General features: G+C 35.2%; 1 protein-coding gene across 1 annotated transcript; it reads left to right on the top strand.

The window, feature by feature from the left end:
* The first annotated feature begins 2,688 nt into the window (after positions 1-2,688).
* LOC129241754 (uncharacterized) lies at positions 2,689-7,118 on the top strand. Its single transcript, XM_054878253.1, has 3 exons — positions 2,689-2,874; positions 5,918-6,059; positions 6,151-7,118. Exons 1-3 carry the CDS (start codon positions 2,767-2,769, stop codon positions 7,062-7,064), a joined length of 1,164 nt encoding a protein of 387 aa, XP_054734228.1. The 5' UTR covers positions 2,689-2,766; the 3' UTR covers positions 7,065-7,118.
* Positions 7,119-21,767: the final 14,649 nt, after the last annotated feature.

The raw sequence follows: 21,767 nt of genomic DNA on the forward strand, positions 1-21,767 counted from the left end.
AACAAACCAATCTATCGTTTTTATGAAAATTGTCAACTTTTCCATTGCTTTTTCGATGGAAATTGTGTTCGTCGTCATCGTCATTCGTTTGTTTACATTTTTTATTGTGAAGTGTGAATTGCTACAATGCATCAAATTAAAGTCATTATGTTGATTTTGTCACTTCATTTTAAAATAATAGGTAATGACATATTATTAAAAAAAACATACAGTAAAAAAAAAATGCTTTTGACTATTGATGCCAGTTTACTGGGACCAACATTAATGCGTTTACAAAATGTGTGGTATTAATATGTTAACAATTTTAATATAAAATGTTTTGTTTCTAATGAATAAATTTTAGGCACTGCGCTTTTGGAATCCTAGAGGAATGGCGCCAAGTGTTTGAAAGCGAATTTTCGGATGAGTAGATCCAGCTTTGGCGAATTGTGTAGTAGTAGTTGTAGTTCAGATTAATTGCACATTTATTTGGAGTAGATAAAGCTCATGTTTGCAAAATATTTATTGAGCTTTGCAATGAAGTTTGGTCATGCTTGGCCCTAATTTATTTAAACTATTCTACCCTAATAAGGCCGCCAATTGCAGGTTTTAATGCCAATGCCTTGTGGGTGGGAAAGAATTTGAGTCGAAAGCGTTTTTATATTATAGACGGTTGTCGTATTGAGATACACTCAAACAAAGCACTACGACTGACTGGCACTACTATCATTGAATGTATTACATCTTGTTTTATTTAACCCAGATGTTCCCTGCCTCAGGTTGAGAATCGGTTGAGAGCCAAATTCTTTCAACCGTTTCAGCATTTTCCGCCTTACGGACAAATTTCAGAATGTTTGCAACTGCAGCATTCTTGATTTCATTTGGATCGATTTGATCTCGCTCAAAGATGTGCAGTCTTGTCTTTGTCAAATCAATATAGTTTCGTAAGATATGCTCTGTGATTTCATCATCCTTCCGCCAGAGTCTACACTCTGTCTCATTTCCAATGTGAATTTTTGAGAGATGGTAATTTAAGGGGACAGATACCTGTAAAATTTTCGTTGTTCATAAAATGTTAATATAATCCTTTAAGAATTTGTTAACAAGTTTTTAGAACGTAAATTGAAGTATTTCTTCTTTTGTAGATCGTCAACCGTGACGACTCTATTCTTTGCGTTCGAGCGTTGGGAGAGGTATAGTTACGTTGTATTTAAACTTTGGACGCGTTTTTCTCAAAACTATATTTTTCGAATTGGCGTACACGATAACCCGAAAAGTTATTGACCGATCTCCCTGAAATTTTGCACACACATTTTTTATGATATTACTTTCTAATTTTTTCGAAGCAAAAATAGTAGAAAAATTCGTCCCAAAATTCATTTTTTTAAGCATTTTATTCCGCGATTTTTTTCCATTTTTGTTTAATTCATATAGAAATTATGACATTAATAAACAAAAAAGTTTTGGTTTCTTGCATTCAGGTCATTGACGCCGATGCTACAATGCCCACCGATTGAGAAGCCCCGCTGCGACCTTCCTGGAAGAATTGAGTGTACATCCGCGATTTTAAATTATTAAAAAAAAAAAAAATTATGTTATTTTAATGTATAAATAAACAGTATGCCAATTTTGAAAAGAATAGATTGACTTCTTCATTTTAAATAATTTTAATGAAAATCAGGGAAAATATGGCCGTTTACAGGTATCTGTCCCCTTAAGTAATAGTGACACGTTGGAAAACCTACTATTTTCCCGACGTCTCTTTTACGTATGCTATGCAATTCCCTATTGCAGATAAAAGGTCGTATAAGCCTTTTGGCTTGACGCAGTTCTTGTGTGACTTCCCAATGGGTAATTAATTGTCCCAACTATTTATCCTGCATTTAGCTTCTGCCCAGTTGGTACTAAAATGTGGTTCTGGACCACTCCGCCCTGGCGAATTCGTAAGCAATTTCAGTAAAGTACAATTTTCAGTTGGTTTAGGCTGCTAAGACATTCGTACACTAGTTTTGTTTCCACAGAATGTGAAGCTAGTGCTTTTAATGCAGCTTGACTGTACGAGTATATAGCTATATGCCCACCTTTGCTGCCCCTCTTGTAATACATATATTCTCGCACAGATTGAAATTGCTTCAATTTCAGCCTGAATGACAAACGGAATCTATAAACAATAAACATTTACATACATATGCATATGCACATCTATAAGATTATTATATCGAGTACTTCCCCAAAGATGCAACTTAATTTAGAACATCCACGGTATGTATAGGCATATGAGTATGCGTAATGCAATCAGCAAATTATGCTTAACAATAAAGTCATTAGAACTTCTTTACTTATTATCGTTGTTGAAACTGAAAATTAACGCAATTTTTTTATTTACTGTATGTATAAACTGCTAAAACCTAATTTATTTCAATGAATAAATTAATTTACGCCTCACGCCTAATTGACAACTCTCTATTTCGGTACGAGTGTAACCAATATAGTTCCGACAGTGACCCTCTCGAGGGGGGTATATGCAAATGAAGAAAGCAAAGCAAAAAATATATTTACTGTGTTAATTGAGTAACTTTTTGCGATCCAACTATATTTGCGAGTATTCTTTTAGCCAATCGTTGGCGGAACTTCTTCATTTCTTGGCATTAGAACACTTGCTGGCTACACTGCTAAGTGCTAAATGCTCAGTAAGCGTTGCCCCATCAATGAGTGCGAAGGTAGGCTCAGCGTAGATAAAATGCCAAAATAGAATTTCTTCAACGATATTCTAACGATCGAAAGTGCATGATTTCTTCCACCTGTATGGCCTGTAGCTTGAAGTTAATTTATATTCGCAGAATGTACGGCTACGATCTAAACAAACGTGTACAAACTATTTTTGCTGTTGCTGCCGTAAGTGATTTGTGAATGAAAACAAATAAATTTGTCGAAAATTAAATGCTTTTATATTGTGTAATTGCTCTAACTTGAGTTTCTGTGGTTATTGGTATTTAAGTGTTTTAGCGATGGCTTTTGTTAGTGGATTAATCAGTCAAAATATTTGGTAAGACATGTGGATTTTGTATTGGGAAAATAATGCGTGAATAATCAAATTGAAAGGGTTGTTGACCGCATCCGAGATTATACATACATACATACATACATATATAATATGTGGGAGCAAAAGTACTGAATATCAATTATACGAGTATTTTGTATACGAGTATTTCAATCGGAGGCAATTCTTTCATGAAAATGTGTCTTAGAATGCATTCTTTGGTTGTTCTTATTATGTAACGGAATAAGAGAAGTAAGGAACCGCTCGCCAGTAAAGACATGGAAAAATGCAGTTAAATTTCTCACTCCGATGATTATAAACTACATATCTAGATATGTACATACAATGTTGGCACGCTAATTTCCACACCCTCATCTGTGCGTAGTATGCAAAAATTTTTAAGAGTGTCATAAATTGGCAAATTCCTCAAAGGCACTGTGTCATTTACCTTGGAGTCCATCTAGACTAGGGCTTCTCAAAGCTTTGCTAGTTGCGACCCCTTTCAGCTGCACAATTATAAGTATATTGGTAACCCCGTTTAGGAGGTACTAAGTGTACGTATAACCGAACATTACGAATTTGAAAGAATTGCTAATATTAAATTATAAAGAAAATTTATTTCACATAAAATGTATGAGTATTTAACAAACTCTTATTCGTTAGAAACAAAAAAAAAATTTATATACTCGTATTAATGAGCTGGATGTGTTGTTAAAATGTGCATAAAGAATTCATCCTTGGTTGAATATTTGGTACTGCTTGGCCCTTTAATAGTAAAAGACGGAGACTAGTTACATCTATTAATTGAGTGTGGTTTATGTACTCAATTTTTTCTTTCTACATCGAAATTTTGAGGAATTTTTCTTTTTAATTATACTGAATTGATCATATATGACTATAATACTAAGAATTAAATCTTTGGAAATGTTGTTTTCAATTTTGGAGGTATTCACACGTGAACATGTCTAAAGATCTATGTTTTATTCTATTTATTTACATGTTTTTATATTTTTATAGAAGGAATGTTTTAAAAAGAAACATTTAATTTTATATTTTAAAGTGGAGATGTTACAAATCTTTCATTGAAGTGACGTGTTTAAATTATTGAGTTTTTAAAAATATCTGATGAATAATAAATAAAACTATAATACTTTTTGCTCTATTAAAAATATAATAACTTCATCTTCTAACTTCAACCGTACACAAAGATCTGCAATCAGCTTGAAAATCCATTTTAAACATATAAACCCTGACTGGTACATGTACATGTATTAATAATTAAGCTGAGGAATTAACACTGATTCCCACATACATACAATATATAGTCATTCTGAGTGGCGGAAAGAAATAAATAATATTATTACACTTTTCTTAGAAGATAATAATATTAATCCCATTCTAATTGTTGATATGAATGTGCGAATTGGTAAACAACAACAACAGCTCCAAGACTTGGTAGGGGGCGGTACATGGTTCGAAATAAGAAATTCAAAGGATAAGATAGAGAATGGTACAGATATTGCTTGATTTTCGTAATGATTTCGGATTATTTAATTAATTTCCCTTTCATCAGTGAAGTGGGAGAATCGACAATAGATTACTGTATAGTCAAAAAAGATGTGTTACAACGCTTAATTTTGAACTTTGAAGTTGATTTTAAAAGTTGGTCGGAAAATTTGCCAATTAAATTGAAGTTGGGTGGAAGAGCCAGCAAAATGTCAAAATGTTGCTCATTGCCAAAGTTGGATTGGAATATCTAAAAAATGGAGAAGTATCAAGAAAACTTAAATTAGAATATCGGAATTATAAGTAGAGTAAAAGATGTTAATATTCAAGTTCTCCAAGAAGCAATAGAGCAGGCGTGGATAAGGAACAAAGAAAATCAAAAAGGTTAGGCAAGAATAAGTGGTTTAACAAAGAATGTGAAGAAGCAAGCATCTCGTCAGATAAATATTTAAAAAAAGCATGTAACGGGTGGGCCATATAGCGTTTGCTTTTTGAACCACCTATTTTTCTTAGAATGGTAACACAAATGACATGTCAAATGTGTTCATAATTTACTTAAAGGTTTGATATTTACGAAATGGGACGTTATACGCTTGAACAAAATTGGGAAATATTGAAAACCTATTTCCAAAGTGGTGAGTCTTCTTCTTCTTTTCTGATTTTCCCATCGGTGGCTACGTCAATAAGCAAAATTGTTGGATTTGGGGCTCAGGAAATCCACACGTTACTGTAGAGAAGCAAATGCATCCACAACGAGTCACTGTTTGGTGCGGTTTTTGGTCTGGCGGCATCATCGGGCCATTTTTTTTCAAAAATTAGCGAGAAGCCGCGGTTACAGTAAATGGCGAGCGTTACCGTGACATGCTCAACGAGTTTTTGTTTCCAAAAATTGAAGAAGATGACATGGACGACATTTGGTTTCAACAGGACGGTGCAACTTGTCACACTGCCAAAGTTACACTCGAACTTTTGGCTACCGTTTTTGAAAACCGAATAATCAGCCGAAATTCCGATATCAATTGGCCGCCTCGGAGCTGTGATTTAAGCTATGTTAAAGCTCATGTCTATTCAGATAAGCCTGCTTCAATTAACGCATTGGAAGACAACATTAAAGCATTTATATGTGAGATACCGGCCGAAACATTGGAAAGAGTATGTCAAAATTGGACTAAGCGGATGGACCATTTGAAGCGCAGTCGCGGTCAACATTTGCATGAAATAATCTTCAAACATTAAATTATATGGACTGTACTATCGATTTAAATAAAAATTTTACGTGTGTTTGTTTGAAAAAACTATCCTATAGCTCTTAAAAATCACCCTTTATAATACCATGTATTACACCTTCAATCGGTACTGCTTATACTCGTATATTGATTACATTATTTTCAGCTTTACGTGATATGCCTAAAAGCACACCAAAGTAATGCAGCTGCCACATTTGATCGAAGCTTAGCTTACGCTAAAGCACAAGCCATAAAGAAGTCTGGCGGCAACCCGGCTACAAGCTCTTATTTTCAGCGCGACCCATATGGTGCGTATCATCAAATACAGCTTTTGAAATTAAAGAGCTTTTATGCAAACAATGTCACCTAATATTTTTATTGTTTTTTTCTCTTTTTAAGGCCCTGATACTTATGCTTTTGGATTTGAAGTGAACGATAATCGTACGGGAAATGTGCAATTCCGAGATGAAAGACGTTACGTGAATGGCAGCGTGCAAGGGTCATTTGGGCATGTGCGTCCAGATGGACGAGTAATTGTCACCCATTTTTTGTCAGACAATGAGCGAGGTTTTTTGCACGATACTCGCACATTTGAGGCAGGCGAACACGAGAAATGGCAAGCGCATTGGCCGACCAAACGACCAGATATACATATGCAACGTCCACACGATATGCCCACAGGAGCAGTGGTTTACGATAAGGACCTTCATTTAAATTTGACTAATAGTCAAACACCAGAACACCTAGCCAACGCAATCAAAGATCAACACGGAATCGATGTAAATATGAGTGGGAACGTGCACGAAAATATCGGGCATGCGGCAGTGCAAGACATTATCGACGGTAAAATACCACTGCAGACTGTACCTGGTAAAGCGGAAACTCATATCGGTTTTGAGACGGTAAATGATCTTTTACCTTCCGACTTCCCAATCGTTCCATTTAAATTGCCATCAATGTTGGGTGATGAAGTTGGAGATAGCAAGCAGCAGAAGCCTGCCAATGACGAGCAAGCGAATAAAAAGAATGTGCAGGACAAGTACAATAAGGCCAAAGCAAATAATGCGGAAAAAAATTTAAGTGTTGATATGCTCAAGAAAAACGTAACCCAGGCAGTGAAGCCCAAGACTGTTGATGTTGGAACTAAATCTAACAACATCAACAGCCAGACTGTTACAGAGAAGCCATTACCTTCGAACGTAACTCCAAAAGATGCAGCAAGTGCTAATGATGCGTGGTATCAGCAACTGATCGAAGATACGAGAAATGAATTTTTGAATAATTTACCCGATTTGCAACAAGAGGGATCATAGACCTAAGTTTGTATATGTTTTTATGTATGTACTTACCCACGTATTTTAGTAGTATTTCAAATAATAAATTTTATGCACTAATTAGGAATTCATTTAAGTAATCCATAAAGTAGATTAATATACATGTAAATATCAATACTGGCGTACTTGAGGGCAGGGTATTCTAATTTTGTTTATATAAAATTTGAATGGAACAGTATAAAGCAATGTATGTAAGTAAATATATCAAAATGCTCCATTTAGCCATGTCTGTCTGTCCGTCGGCCTATTTATCCGTTCGCAAGTTAACTCGAGCAATAATTAATATATTTCAAAAATATTACTTTTTGTTCAAAATAATTAAATATTGAAATTGTATGAAAGCGCTCAACAGCAATATGACGGTAATTTTCAAAAAAAGAAAAAAAATGTGTTCTCTCTGCTATAAATCAATCAAAATTATAGTAAAATTGGTAATGTGATGAAATTATATATGGTTTTCCAATAACATGTGTTATTTTGATTTGATTATTGATTATTAACGATTTTTTATGGCCGGAATTGGATGGTATTGATCTGGGCAACGTTTATTTTCAACAAGACGGCGCTACGTGCCACACAAGCAACGCAACCATTGATCTTTTACGGCCCACCGAGATCTTGTGATTTAATACCTTGTGACTTTTCTCTTTAAGGCCACGTGAAAGAGAAGATCTACGCCAACAGCCCAGAGTCGATTTAAGACCTCAAAGATGTAATTCATTAGGCTAACGAGGACATAGGACAGCTACTTTGCAATTCGGTTATGGAAATTTTCATGAAAAGGATATTGTCCTGTGAGCGTGGTCGTGGTAGTCATTTGCCTGATGTTATTTTCCACTATTAACGGCATACTTTTCTCTTTATAATGAAATAAACATCCGATCATTTATATTAAAAAATAGCATTTTTCTCTGAATATCATCTATGTCCCGCGAGGGATTCAGGGAAGCAATGATGATGATTTGATGAGGCAAACCATGCTTTAGCCAAAACCACGCCTCGTAATATCAGCACAGTGTGCAATACTACGACTCCTTGGAAATGCAATATTACATAACTTGGTGTGCCTTACCCGCCTTACATGGAAAATATAAGTACATATTCTGGAAAAAAGTATAAAAAAACGTTTACAACTTCACACTTACATTGGCACTTGAGCCCAAATTTTCATTAACGTATGCCGCTAATATCGATATTGTACAAAGGTCGCAATCAGAAGTACTTTGAACAGCGAAATGTGAAATGCCTATGTCTCACATGCGGCTGCTTTAAAATTTTCGCTCCTTCCATTTTAATTTTTATTAAAAACCACAAAAGTGTTTCCTGTTTCTTAACTTAGTGCTAATATGTCCAAAGTGCATCGGAGTCCAAATTAGTTTCGAACATCTTAAGATAAAAGGGATAAAAGGTTCGTAAAGTTCTCGCCGGAATAAAAAATTGAATGCGAAACGCACAATTAATGTCAGCTTGAATTAAATTAAACACAAAAGAAAACGACAGAATCGACCTTCTGCACCCAAGCGACTTTAATCCAATTAATAAGACACGGGAGCATAAGAAGGAAATTGGACAGAAATATTAGATGTTTTTCACCCATTCTATTCCTGTGATAAGATCTCCATATACCATGAATTAAGCATATACCAACCTAGATAGAACAAACGCGGGAAAGAGTTATTTTATCTTTAAAGGGTCTGACTTCTTTAACCAGGAACAGATTGTGCGAGCGGCAGAACTTAATCGCTCAGTCACAATTTTTTATAAGCGCGTGTAATTGCTGGAACATGCCGACGATATTGACATCGTAGACCTTTCCAAACTAGACAAATAAGCAAAGAGAATGGGTCTGGTGGTAAACGAGGACAAAACTAAGTATCTCCTGTCATCAAACAAACAGTCGGCGCACTCGTGTATCGGCACGCACGTCACTGTTGACAGTTATGACATCGAGGTTGTAAAAGACTTTCTTTATTTAGGAACCAGTATCAACATCGATAAAATCCAACGGATAATCTCTCGACGAAGTGCTACTTTGGACTAGGTAGGCAAATGAGTAGTGAAGTTCTCTCTCGACGAACAAAACTAACAGCTATAAGGCTATCATCATTACCCGTCCTAACGTATGGCGCAGAAGCATGGCCGATGACAACATACGATGAGGCGTCAATTTGAAAGACCTTTTATGTAGGCAGAATTTGCCCTTCCTATTTTACTCGAATGTATGGTAATTATTTTTGTTTATGCATTCAATTGAGTGATTATTTGGAATGCTATACACAATTAGTTCAATAATAATATTAAATGAATTTAAAATGCAATATGAGTGTGGAAAATTGATTGAATATTAAATGAGCCAGCAACGTACCGGATAAGAAATAAATGTTAAATAAACATAAATACTGAAATAAATAATATTCATTGCTATGCCTTGAGGCTGGCACCATTCATTTCCTTCCGCCAATGAATGTGCAAAAAAATCAAAATGGATATGTGAAGATGGGGTCTAAAATAAATTAAAGAAATCAATAGACTTATTAAGAGAAATGAGTGAGCGTGATTAATTTGCCTGTTTTTATCATATGCGTGCACGTAGCGGTAGTATACAGCATATACCCATATATATATGTATATACATATATACAGGGCGTTTCAAGTTCAGGTTTCTTTTTAAAATTCAATATTTTGAATTGGAATTCATTATCTGTTTATAGACAAATATATATAAAATGTTAGAACTGCTCCTCATGTACAAGCCTACAGATATCTACTATTTTGGCGAAGTTTCCAATGATATATAGGAAGCATTGTTAAACTACATGCTTACCTCCACTCACTAATCCATGTAAAAAAGTTGTGCACATATTTGGAAATCGCGATCCGTTGGCCGTAAGCCCATACCTCAAGTGGAGAAAAATGGCCCAATGACACGAAAGGAATATAAAGGTGTTCTCAAAACATTACCGTGAATCTTCGAAAAGCCAAATACGGAAATTTTGTTTGTATAAGTACACGAAAATTTAAATATATTTATAATAATGATGGAGTAAAATACAGTGACTTTATTGTAAATGAATTTTCTTAAATAGGCTACCACAATTTTGCTATTTGTATTGCACACAATCTTATAAATTATTGTAATATAATAATTGTTTATATTTATTTTTATTTTTGCTCTACGCACTCTGAAATATTATCACTGTATTATAAAATAAATAAAATACTACTACTACTACTACTTGAATGGGTAGGTAAAATGTGCTTCGTCTGAAAAGTTGATTTCAGTAAAGCAACTGGTTTCTCTTGTCTGAAGCAACCGATTATGTAAAATTTAAGGTCTCAATTCTTAAGGGGAACGTCACTGTGAAAATTCAAAAAAATCGATTTTTTTGTTTTTGCATTTTCTGAAAGTATAAATATTCAAAAATATGTAAAAAAATTAATAACTTAAAATCTTAAAAATTGACTGATATATAACTGAAATGAGTAAGTATAAATATTTCAGATGTAAGTGCATGCAGAACTATTGAATACGCAATGAAAACTTTAAACGCTTATTTTTCAAAACGACTAATTAACCACCACAATTTTGTCAAAAAACAAAGGCTACGTACAACGATAGCCACTATTGTGGAGATTAATAAAATTTGTGGGTTTTTGATTTCAGATGATTATTCATTGCTGTATCGCTGCCACTAGATGAAGTCATTTTTTTTTTAACTCGTTACGTTTATTTACACAAATTTGTCAATTTTCAATATTTTTTAATAAAAATTTACATCAATATAGTTTAATACATATATAATAAATTTCATTTTGTCCGATCCTCGAATAATCATTCCTATTTACAAAAAAAAATTCCCAAAAATCGACTATTTTTTGACCCCCCACAGTGGCGTTCCCCCTTAAGCAAAATTCACTAAGTGGTGGTGGCAAACAGCCTAATTGATGCGAAAGCCGCATGTTTTCAATTGAGCAACTGGCACGAACGGTATTTATATCTTATCATAGTGACAGTTCACTAAAAGATCTCGATAAAATATTTTATTCTGCGCTCTGTTGGACGATTATAGCGACCGTAAATACCATAGTGGATTTCAATTCTTTGGGTATAATTTTATTTTTGTAATAATTTTAGTAAACTGTACATTTTCTATTCAACATATGTGAAATGGTTGTCACCGAACTGTGACAGCTATCAAAACACTGCTAAAACAGAAGCCCGAACTTGAAAGACCCTGGACATACATATGTACATGGGGAAAAGAAAGAAATGCGCAAACTAAACGTGGTGTAAAATAATGAAAAGTCAACAAATACCATAGAGTGAATATATGTAAGGTATATGTACTATGCTTGTCAATTTCATTTAGATGTACATATGTAGACTGTAGACAGTATATATTATAATGGTTGTTTGCAATATTCTTTCGGAATAGAGATAAAGACTGATGCTTTTGAAAGACACCCATATATAGAAGAGTTACCGGGAAAGCTCTCCGAGGTCACTTCTGATTAATTTGGTTATGTGACATGATTATTAAAACCTAACCGCTTTCCCGACACTCGATTTTGAAGAATGTTTCAAAAAAAAAGTTTGTTTGCCTTTTCGCACTTTTTTAAATGTTAGTTCAAGGGTCCGATTTTTTCCCTGTTGTTAACGAAAGCGGCTGTCAATTAATAAAAATCATCAATAAGATTAACACTGACAGTTAAAGATGGCTGTTTAATAAAATATTGAACGCACAATTTTTCACTAAGTGTTTCCTATTTCACATCATTAAAAAAATTGTATGGAAGCTATTCTTCAAATAGTTTTATATACATATGTTTATAGGTTTCTTCAACTTCTATCTGGAGCAATGAATGCTTGTCTCCCATCGTACGAGCCCCCAAGTAGCGGATTAGGGAATGCTCGGCAGTGTAGGTGGGAAATAAAATACCATTCACGAACCGAAACAAGCAAAACACCTGGCGATGTAGTTAGCTAGAACAGGCAGGCCTAAAAGGTCTGGCGCTCGAAGTGTAACCAGAAGGTTAGGAAAATTACTTTTATTAAATTCAAAGTAAAAAATGTGTGAAAATAATACAAAATTAAAAATCAATTTACTTTTGCTTTTGTCTCGGCCATGGCCTTGAGACGGTCCAGGAACGAATCGCAAACCGCCCGAATGTGATTTGCAGGTATTTTGGCCCACTCGCGGACAATGGCTTTTTTCAGCGCCTCGAAACTGGTGAATATTTCAGTTAGGACCTTGCACTCCAAAATATCCCAAAGAGAATAATCCATCGGATTCGCGTCTGGTGAATTTGAGAGCAATTGTGTGGACGTTATGAAGTTCGGAACATTGTTTTTTAGCCATTATTGGTTTACTCGAGCTTGGTGGTATCGAGTGCTGTTGAAATGTCCATGGTCTGCCACCTGTTTGTCTACCCACGGCTTCAAAGCAATATCCAGAATACTTTCCCCTATGATATTTCGCATTTACCTTGACGCCAGGTTAAATGAAAACGATTGGAGAGTGCCCATCTGCGGTTACAGCGGCCCAAACCATTACCTGTGGCTGGTATTGCCTCCTGGTGGCCAATCGATGACTCAAATTCTTGTATCAACGATCAGCCAAATAAATCCTATCGTTGTGGGAGTTTACGAATTGCTCAATTTGAAAAATTTTCTCGTGAGAAAACACAATGTTCGGAAATTGACCGCTTTCGGTGAAGCGAAGCAACTCCTTCGTTCTCTCAAGTCTGATTTGTTGCTGCTTTGGTGTGAGACCATGCGTCCTTTGGATCTTGTTAGGCTTGACTTCGAGATAATTTTTCAGTATGCGGCGGATGAAACGGTCAGATATTTTCAGTTCTTTCGCCATTGGATTGGCACTTCGTCGGGAATTTCTCTCCTTCACTTTTTGAACCATTTCACGTGACGTTGGCATCTTTTGACGGCCACCTGCATGACGTTTCGCGATGCTATCAGTATCATTGTAAGGAGTAATGATGCGATAAACAAACACTTGATTTACTTTAAGGTGCGCGAGCTCACGAACAATCGCTGTTTGTGATTATCCATTATTGATTTTCGTTTTTCGCATTTATTCTCGGCAAAATTGTTCCATGCGTTTGTAAACAATACTCTGGACTGTCATTTAGCCAACTAAAAGACAGTTGATGCCCGTGCATCAGCTGCGCGAGCGGTCTGAAGTTGATTACACTTCGAGTACCGGACCCCGTACCTGACTGATATTTGATATTCTAACGAATCATCAACTACATTGAATTTTTAGGTATCCAAACACTACATTTAATCAAATCATTAGGGATTTATAGCATTATTACGGAATAGAGAAAAAGACTGATACTTTGCATCAATTAAGGAATACACCCAGATATAGACAAACATACATATGTGTGTATACCAACATGTTCGGAATGGTAACAAAAATCGATTCAGCTATGTTTGTTGGCAAATATGATACACTCTCCATATTATGAATCCAAACCCACCCGATAGATGCTTCCATTCTGGTATGCCTTATTACGAATTAAATTCTAGCGGATGGAATTCGTTAGCTAGCGTTTATCGCATATCTTTAAAATTTGGTATTGCCATTAGCTGTTAATTTTTTTTATTCCTTCATAATATGTAAGTTTAGATGACATGTTTTTTAGCTAAGGCTTTTGATAGGGTATCTTACGCAATGTTGATAGCTAAAATGGAAGGTTCCCGCATTTACTCTCAATTTCTGAAGTGGATAGCTTTCTCTCTTGATAATAGGCACTGTCTCGTTCGACTCGATAATGGGTCATCTTCTTCTTTTGTTGCTTCCTCTGGTGGCCCCCAAGGTAGTGCCTTAGGCCCGTTACTATTTGTCCTCTTCATTAACGATATATCCTCCTGTTTTCCAAGTGAAATTTTCTTCTACACGCGGATGATCTTAAAATCGATTATGAAATTAAATGTCGAGAAGTTTCATCTATTCTCCAACAATTTGTATGGTTGGTGTGTGCGTAATCGTTTATTCCTTAACATCACCCTTTTATTGACAATACAGCCGACAAACTAAGTCGTTGGCCAAGCCTGGACTTAAACAGTATAAATATAGTTTCCGAAACTGTATTGCTGACGAAAGAAATGGATTGTCAACATTTCATGCCAAACGCTGATCCACTCTTGGCGTGATATTTCCGGCTCATTCGGTTTCATTATAACACAAGTGAAAAATAATGTCAAATTTCAATTTGTTTTGTTTGTTGTCGAAAATCGAGTGACCAACGATTACAGCTAATCTAGCACTAATAAGTATTGATAAAATGACATTAGAAAGTAGCAGAGATGTCAACTTTATCGTTAAATTCACTTAACGGTGCGATTGGTATTAAAACAATTTTGAATTGCATTACCGATGCCTTTGAATTGGCGAAAGTAATGGTTTGAGATTAGCCGGTCAATTCCTCTGTTTGTGAGTACCATCCTTTTGGACCCCATTTATTGCCGAGATGAAAGATTAAATAATAAAAAAAGTTTTGTTTTGTAATAGCAGTCACCCCGGTCACCAAACACAAATAACAAAGTGCAGTTCAACCATGAAAAAGATTTTCATAAAATCATCTGATTTTTGCAGGCGGTAGAAATTTGAAGATCCATCCATTTGTCAGGCACACTACAAAATAAAGGAGACGCTCGGCCATGCATGAAAAAGAGATGTATTATATATAATGCTGATAGATACGGTTTTCAAGCTAAAAGCGGCAGAAATTCATTGCTATATCTCCGCGGTATGAAACGGATTGATTTACGCTTGAATTCGAATTATTAAAAACTTACTTTAAAAAGTGAACCATGTGTTGCCGCAAAGGTGCGATTTTTAAAAAGCGCACCTTGTACACTTTTTTATAAAAATTGTATAAAAAACATTAAAAACTATTATTCCAAACATTCTTATTAAAATTTTCAACTTTTTAAATTTTCGATTTTAAAACAGCGCATGCAGATCAATGCTAGTTTTGAGCGACTTGCCCCTTAATTTACTGAAATTGAATTAACTACAAAACTGCATACTCAGAAAATTTCTAAAGATTCTGAATATCTGGAAGTTTATTAAATTTTTGTGAATTTTGTACTAAGGTGACTTAAAAGGTTTTTGTTATACAATGAACTACATATATTTTGATAAAAAATTAAGCTAAAACATTTTTTCGAATATTATGAGCTAATTATGTAAACACAAGTGCATGCAAGTCAAAGTTTCAAACTTTGTCGGAAAATTAAAGCAATGAATTAAAATTCAAACTTTTTTCATTGGTATTTCAAGAAATATTTCGCATTGATTTTGAGCACAATAAAGTTGGGGTTTTCTTCCATACAAAAATTGCGAGCTTGCGTTATTTCGAGAAAATGCACAAGAGGAAAATTCGTTGGGTTTGATTTTGCACAAGGTTTGATTTACCACCTTGATTAAAAAGTTCCCGGAATATATTCAGAAAATTCAAAATACAAGCTTATTCTTCAAAAGTAATATTATGGTGTTGAAAGTCCCCATCAACTGAAACGCACCTATGCCAGTGTTTGATTCAGCTCTCGAAACATTTCTGAAACTCTATTTTCGGTATAGCCAACAAAGCCGTTTTTGAATTTTCCATTACTTGCTTTCGGCTGTGCTGTTAAAATGCGTTCCCCGTAGTAGTTTTTTGGCTCGAACAAACAGAAAAAATCGCAGGGAGCCATTTCGGCGAATTTGATGATGACACTGTGGGACGGTGCGTTATCGTGGTGCAGCATCCACGAATTGTTTTCATACAAATCTCTTCTTTTTTGACGAAGTGCTTCACGTCAACGTCTCCTAACACCCAAATAATAGTCTTTATTAACTGCCTGACCTTCAGGCAAAAATTCGTGCTGAAAATTTTGACTGAAAATATCGTGGTTTGTTTGGTTTTGACTCATGCGGAGCTCTCCTCTCACGGGTATGATGTCTGGACTGCGTGTACTCATAGACTTACTTCTCGTTGCCAGTAATGATAAGTTTGATAAATGTCAGGTCGGATTCAGTTTTGGAAATCTTGTCTTTTGCAAAATCATGTCAACGTGGCACCTCTTTTGCATAAAATTCAGGTCCTTTGGGACCAACGACCAACTTTGCACCAACAGGGCGCAAACCCATATCATTAATTACAACACCCTGAACGGATCCAAGAGCAATGTTCAAGTCCTCTGCCGGTTCCCTGATAGTTAATTAGCGATTACTGATCAACTTTTCTTTGACATTATTGATGCTTTCAATAGTTTTGTAGACGGCCTGACACTACGTTTGACATCATCGATGGACTCACGACTTCTGGCATCATTCATGCCAATCGCATATGCATGTTTTGTTTAGAGTATCATTACCGAAACAATTTCCCAACATTTACTCAAGGCGGCGTAACTTTACAAATGTCAAGCAATGGCGATACAATTTTTGTAAGAATGTTAATCAAAGATGTGGCAACCTAGCAAAAAAATTGAACACAATCAAGCGATTGTTGTGGGAACATTTTGACAAAGTGGTGTATGATTTTTGTAACATAATGAACTATATTTCTATTAAAAAATTAAAATTAAATGACAATAAGTCGATGCACTACAGTTTGAAATGAAATCTGGGTATGTAAGTTGGCTCAAATGTGTATAAAGTCTTTGTTAGGGGTTCTGGTTTGCATTTGAAGTTGCAATACAAATGGAAGAACCCAAGGTTTTACACCGCTACCGACCTGCAGATGGTGTTTATGAGAAAACTTCGAATGACCGGTTTGCACTGACTGATTGATTTCTCTGTCATATAAGGTCTAATGCCCACAGTAGAGATGCCAAACTATCGGTGTTTGAGTCCACAGTGAGCATTAAATCGTGGACGAACTGAAATAAAGTTAAGATAAATTGGTTTAGATAAAATTAAAAATCAACCGTTTGCACATAAATAAAAATATTTGTAAATATAGGATCACCCATTATCGAACAGGAGAAATTAATGCTAAGAAAATCAAGGGGCCTGCCTCTGCATCCACTATGAAAAGTAGAGCAACCAACTATTTAATGGAAGGCGTCTGATTGCAGCATTTGGAACACTAACTTTTTATGGCATCTGCGGGAAGTAATCGAAACTGCATAAATAAATGGCGCAAAAGCTATTAGAAGCTCACTCGTGTGCCTCTACTAATGGTGGCCTATTAAATACTATTACCGTTTAACGTTTGCCTATTGAGGCACATACACATGCATCTGAGTGAGTGCATGAGTGTATGGATAAGTGCAGTGTTGCCGCCGCATCATTTTATTGCGCACAAGTGCGGCATGCCACCATGCAATCACCCGGAAGATATTCCAAATATTTCACCTGCTTCACACAATTGTTGTACGAGTTGCTGATGCAGCCATTGGTGCCTTGTTGCAGCTGCAATTGGCTATTGTAGCCATACAATTGCTCTTGTTATAGTTTATTTTATCCCATATAATAATTTCTGCTGTTCGCGTGTTGTTGTTCACCAAAGCGTCGGTGGCGAGCTATTGAATGAATGAATTTCTTTTGTAATTTTTATGCGCATTTTTTTTGTTTTGCAATTGGCGATCGCGTGTAAATGAAATAGTGAAATAAATAATATCGCAGTAAATAGTGAAAGAAAAAATTAAAATAAAAGCGTAAATAATTTAGCTGGTTGCATTTAACTTTTACTTTTATTAAAGTATTGAAATTATGTCATTGTTGCGTCTAAATCTTACGATACTTAATTATTTAGCACCTCTCACAATTTATTAATCAGATAATAATATTGCAAGGCATATTTGTATCTGCCCTAATTTCAAATTCGAATTGGTTTTCATATCAGTCTACTTGGTGTACATATGTGCTCGTGTATGTATTGTAAATATGTATACATAGATTTCTATAATTAACGCATTCATGCTTTGTCAAGTGTTTGGCAGAGTTTTTCCTACATTTGTGGTATGTGTTGATCTCGTCCTACAAACTTTTGAAGAGATGTCCACAATTAAAACTAACTTGAACTTTGATGTTTGATGTCCCCACTACGTGTCTGCAGCTGCTACAGAAAGCTTGCTACCTAAATAATATAAGTTGTACGCGGAATTTTAAGCAGTTTGTTCATATTTGCGATTTAATTGACGTTTCTTTGAAGTACAAATATGCTTTCCAACAATATTTGACTTAATGCTGCTTGTTAATAATTTGAAGTCGAGCTATGTTAGATATTGATCCCGACACCGTTGTTAATGCTAATGGCGCAAAAAAAAAATTACATTGAAGTAAAGAACAAGCGAAAATGTTTATGAAATGAAGCATTTGAATTTTATTTACTTAGATGAACAATGGCATAACTTCCCTATACCATAGTATACATATTTACCATTAACCTAATATTTAGTCTTTTCACCTCTATTTGGCATGACTGTCTCAATTTTTAGTGAAATATGGATTGTTGAAACATTTTCATTATTCCATAGATTACACTGTGTGACAAAAAAAAAATTAAATATACTTTTATGGAGACCTAGCACAACTTATGGCTATAGAAAAACTAAACAAAACATCGAAAGAACAAAAACAAGCCTTTTTGACAGTTTGTTGACAATTTTTCTGAAATTACCTGTTGCTGTTATCTTACACGAAACATTTTTACTAAATAAGACATCCTTAAAGGAAATATGATTTGTTTAGGAAATCGTTTTTTGTCTTGAGATTCGTGCTAGAATGAGAACTTCGTGTAAAAAATTTATTAGTGAACCGAGTTTTTTTTAAATCGTCTAAAAAGAGAGTTTCGTGTTCAACTTTTACGTTAATTTACCTTAATCTTAAGACAAGCCTGACCATCCTTAGTATATGATGCGGGGAGTTACTTAGCTCAGTAAGCACTTCAATATTCATTATATACATATATAATTGGCGCGTACACCCTTGTTTTGAGTGGTGTGCGTCTTGATGTAGTTCCACAAATGGAGGGACCTACAGTTTTAAGCCGAAACCAAAGGTTTTTATGAGGAGCCTTTTAATGGCAGAAATGCACCCGGAGGTTTGCCATTGCCTGTCGAGAGGCCACCGCTATTAGAAAAATGTTTTTTTTTTTAATTTTTGTGTTTCACCCAGATTCGAACCTACGTTTTCTCTGTGAGTACCGAATGGTAGTCACGCACCAACCTATTCGGCTATGGCGGCAATCAATATATTGGTTCCCTCTTTATCATCATCCTTCCCACGAGGAGGGAAGGTCTCCGACAGTACCTGTAGTTGCGAACTTAAAACAAGCACCTTTGAAATGTCGATTATTTCAACGAATTTTCTGATTCTTGATTTGTTTCTTCTAATAATACTCATAATAATAATATAAAATAAAGTGTTTCACCCACTTCTAGAAAAAGTTTAAAATTACCTCCAACATTAACTTAAATTAATTTCAAGAGAAAAGGGAAGAGAGATTCAAGGGATTTCAAGAAGAAGAAGTGAAACTACCTTTAAGTTATTGTTTCATTGTTCTTATATACTTACATTCTGTCAAAAAAATGTCGGGAATTGTTCATTTAAAAAGCGCGCATTGCACATAAGTTAAAATTTTTTTTGCTGGAATGTTAGTACAACTGTCCTCTATAGTGTAGCAGAGTTTGATCGTGATCTGTCAATTAGCTTGTTATTGCCATTTAATTATATCAGCCAACCGCAGGTGTGCTCTGCGATTTTCACTACGAATAAAAATATCGAACAAAGAATTTGTCTTAAATATTGTGTTTTGAAAGGTAGTATATAAGGTATATATTTAGTCAACCATCAACGTCTTCAACGGATGAATACGTCGACAAAGTCAAGGAATTGGTGCTGGAAAACCATAATTTAAGTTTGAGGAAGGTAGCTCGTGACCTTAGTGTGTATCACGAATCAATTCGCAACATTTTACACCATCAATTGGGCATGAGACGTGTGGCTGCTCGACTCATTCCAAGAGAGTTGAATTTCTTTAAAAAAATTCATCGGAAGAACGTGGCTGAAGACATGCTTGAACAAGTGAATTCGGTACCCAACGTTTATACAGCGCATCATAACAGGTGATGAGACGTGGGTATATGAGTCTGGCATGCAAACCAGTCAACAGGCGGCTGAATGGCGCTATACAAATGAGCCGAAACTCAAAAAACCACGTCAAAGTCGGTCACAAGTGAAAGTCATGATACTCGTTTTCTTTGATTATCATGGTGTTGTGAACTCGGAATTCGTTCCTAATGGTTCTACGTAAAAAAGCATATTATTTGAGCATAGGAAACGGCCCAATTTGTGGGAAGAAAACTCATGGATCTTGCACCGTGATAACGTACCGTCTCACAAGGCTTATATAGTCAACACTTTTTTGACCAAAAACTCGACCGTATACACCAGATTTAGCCCCCAGCGACTTTTTCCTTTGCCAAAAACTTAAATTGCCACTCCGCGAACGCCGCTTTGAGTTGAAAGAGGCCATTAAGGAGAATTCGCTAAAGGAGCTGAAGAAGATCTCTTCAAACGCATTTAAAAGGTGCTTTGATGGCTGCACTAATCGTTGGTATACATATGTGTATTGCTTCGAATGGAGCCTATTTTGAAGGCGACAAAATAATTTTTGACGATTAAAAAATTATTTTGCGTTTTATGGAACAATTCCCGGAACGTTTTGACAGAATGTATAATATGTGCAAGTGTAATGAATTTCGAAAAATAAAAAAAATGTTTTATATCTATTAGAAGAAATAACTTCTGATTTACGTAGAATAAGGTGGCGTAAAATAAACATCTAATTTTGTTTTTAAATAACTTTTTTACTTAATAAAATCTGATTTTGAGTAATAGAAATCTTTATTTTGGCCTGTCTGTAGTAGTTCATAAGTTTGAAATTTGATTGACGTACGACGCCATTTGCAAAAATTATTATTCTTCCGATAGGGTGGTTAATTTTGTTAGTTAAAATGATTAAGTTTGCCGATCAGATAAAATAATAAATGTTTTTTCAGCGTAAATTTGTTACGTGTAATAATGGCTACAGGCCAAGTTTTAATGGAGCAATGAGCTTCACCTCAGTCGTGGCGTATCTAATTAAGTCATATCCGTTATAGATGCAGTGCCAAATTGTTTCTTCACTAATAGCAGTTAACACTTAAATTTCATAGAGCCAATAATTGTCACAATTGCCAAAGGTAATTCATATAAATTTTATGTACTAATCATTTACTTTCACGCATAAATTATAGGCTCAGCAGTCGTTACTACTACTACACATCAATTTTATTTCCGTTCCATTGGAGATAGGCCAAATGGCATTAAGCAGACAATTAGCCTTTAGTCTGGCAGGGCGGAGTTAACAACTGAAAACACCCAACTTTATTTGCATAGTGTTTTTAGGCTTCAGTCATATATTGTATGCATGGGCATTATGTACTTATATTTACTTACATATACATATACACACAAATTATGCATAAATATGCATACGTGTCTGAAACGTTATTTTTATACAATCCACTGTTAATGTGCCAAGGTATTTTAACTGTCTTAAATAATATGACTGAAACAAGGTATATATGGGCACTAATGTATGTACGAGTACAGGTACATGCATATGCTGAAACGTTCAGAAGCAGGAGCGGAGTTGGTTATGTTGTGCTTGTTTGCCTTC

This window comes from Anastrepha obliqua, chromosome 3, assembly GCF_027943255.1.
Source record: "Anastrepha obliqua isolate idAnaObli1 chromosome 3, idAnaObli1_1.0, whole genome shotgun sequence".
NCBI lineage: Eukaryota > Metazoa > Arthropoda > Insecta > Diptera > Tephritidae > Anastrepha > Anastrepha obliqua.

Bases quoted from the DNA above. Each gene is read 5' to 3' on its own strand.
- LOC129241754 (XM_054878253.1), top strand. From the start codon at position 2,767: ATGATTTCTTCCACCTGTATGGCCTGTAGCTTGAAGTTAATTTATATT. The intron at 2,875-5,917 runs GTAAGTGATTTG...CATTATTTTCAG, and splicing joins CTATTTTTGCTGTTGCTGCC to CTTTACGTGATATGCCTAAA. The intron at 6,060-6,150 runs GTGCGTATCATC...TCTCTTTTTAAG, and splicing joins TTTTCAGCGCGACCCATATG to GCCCTGATACTTATGCTTTT.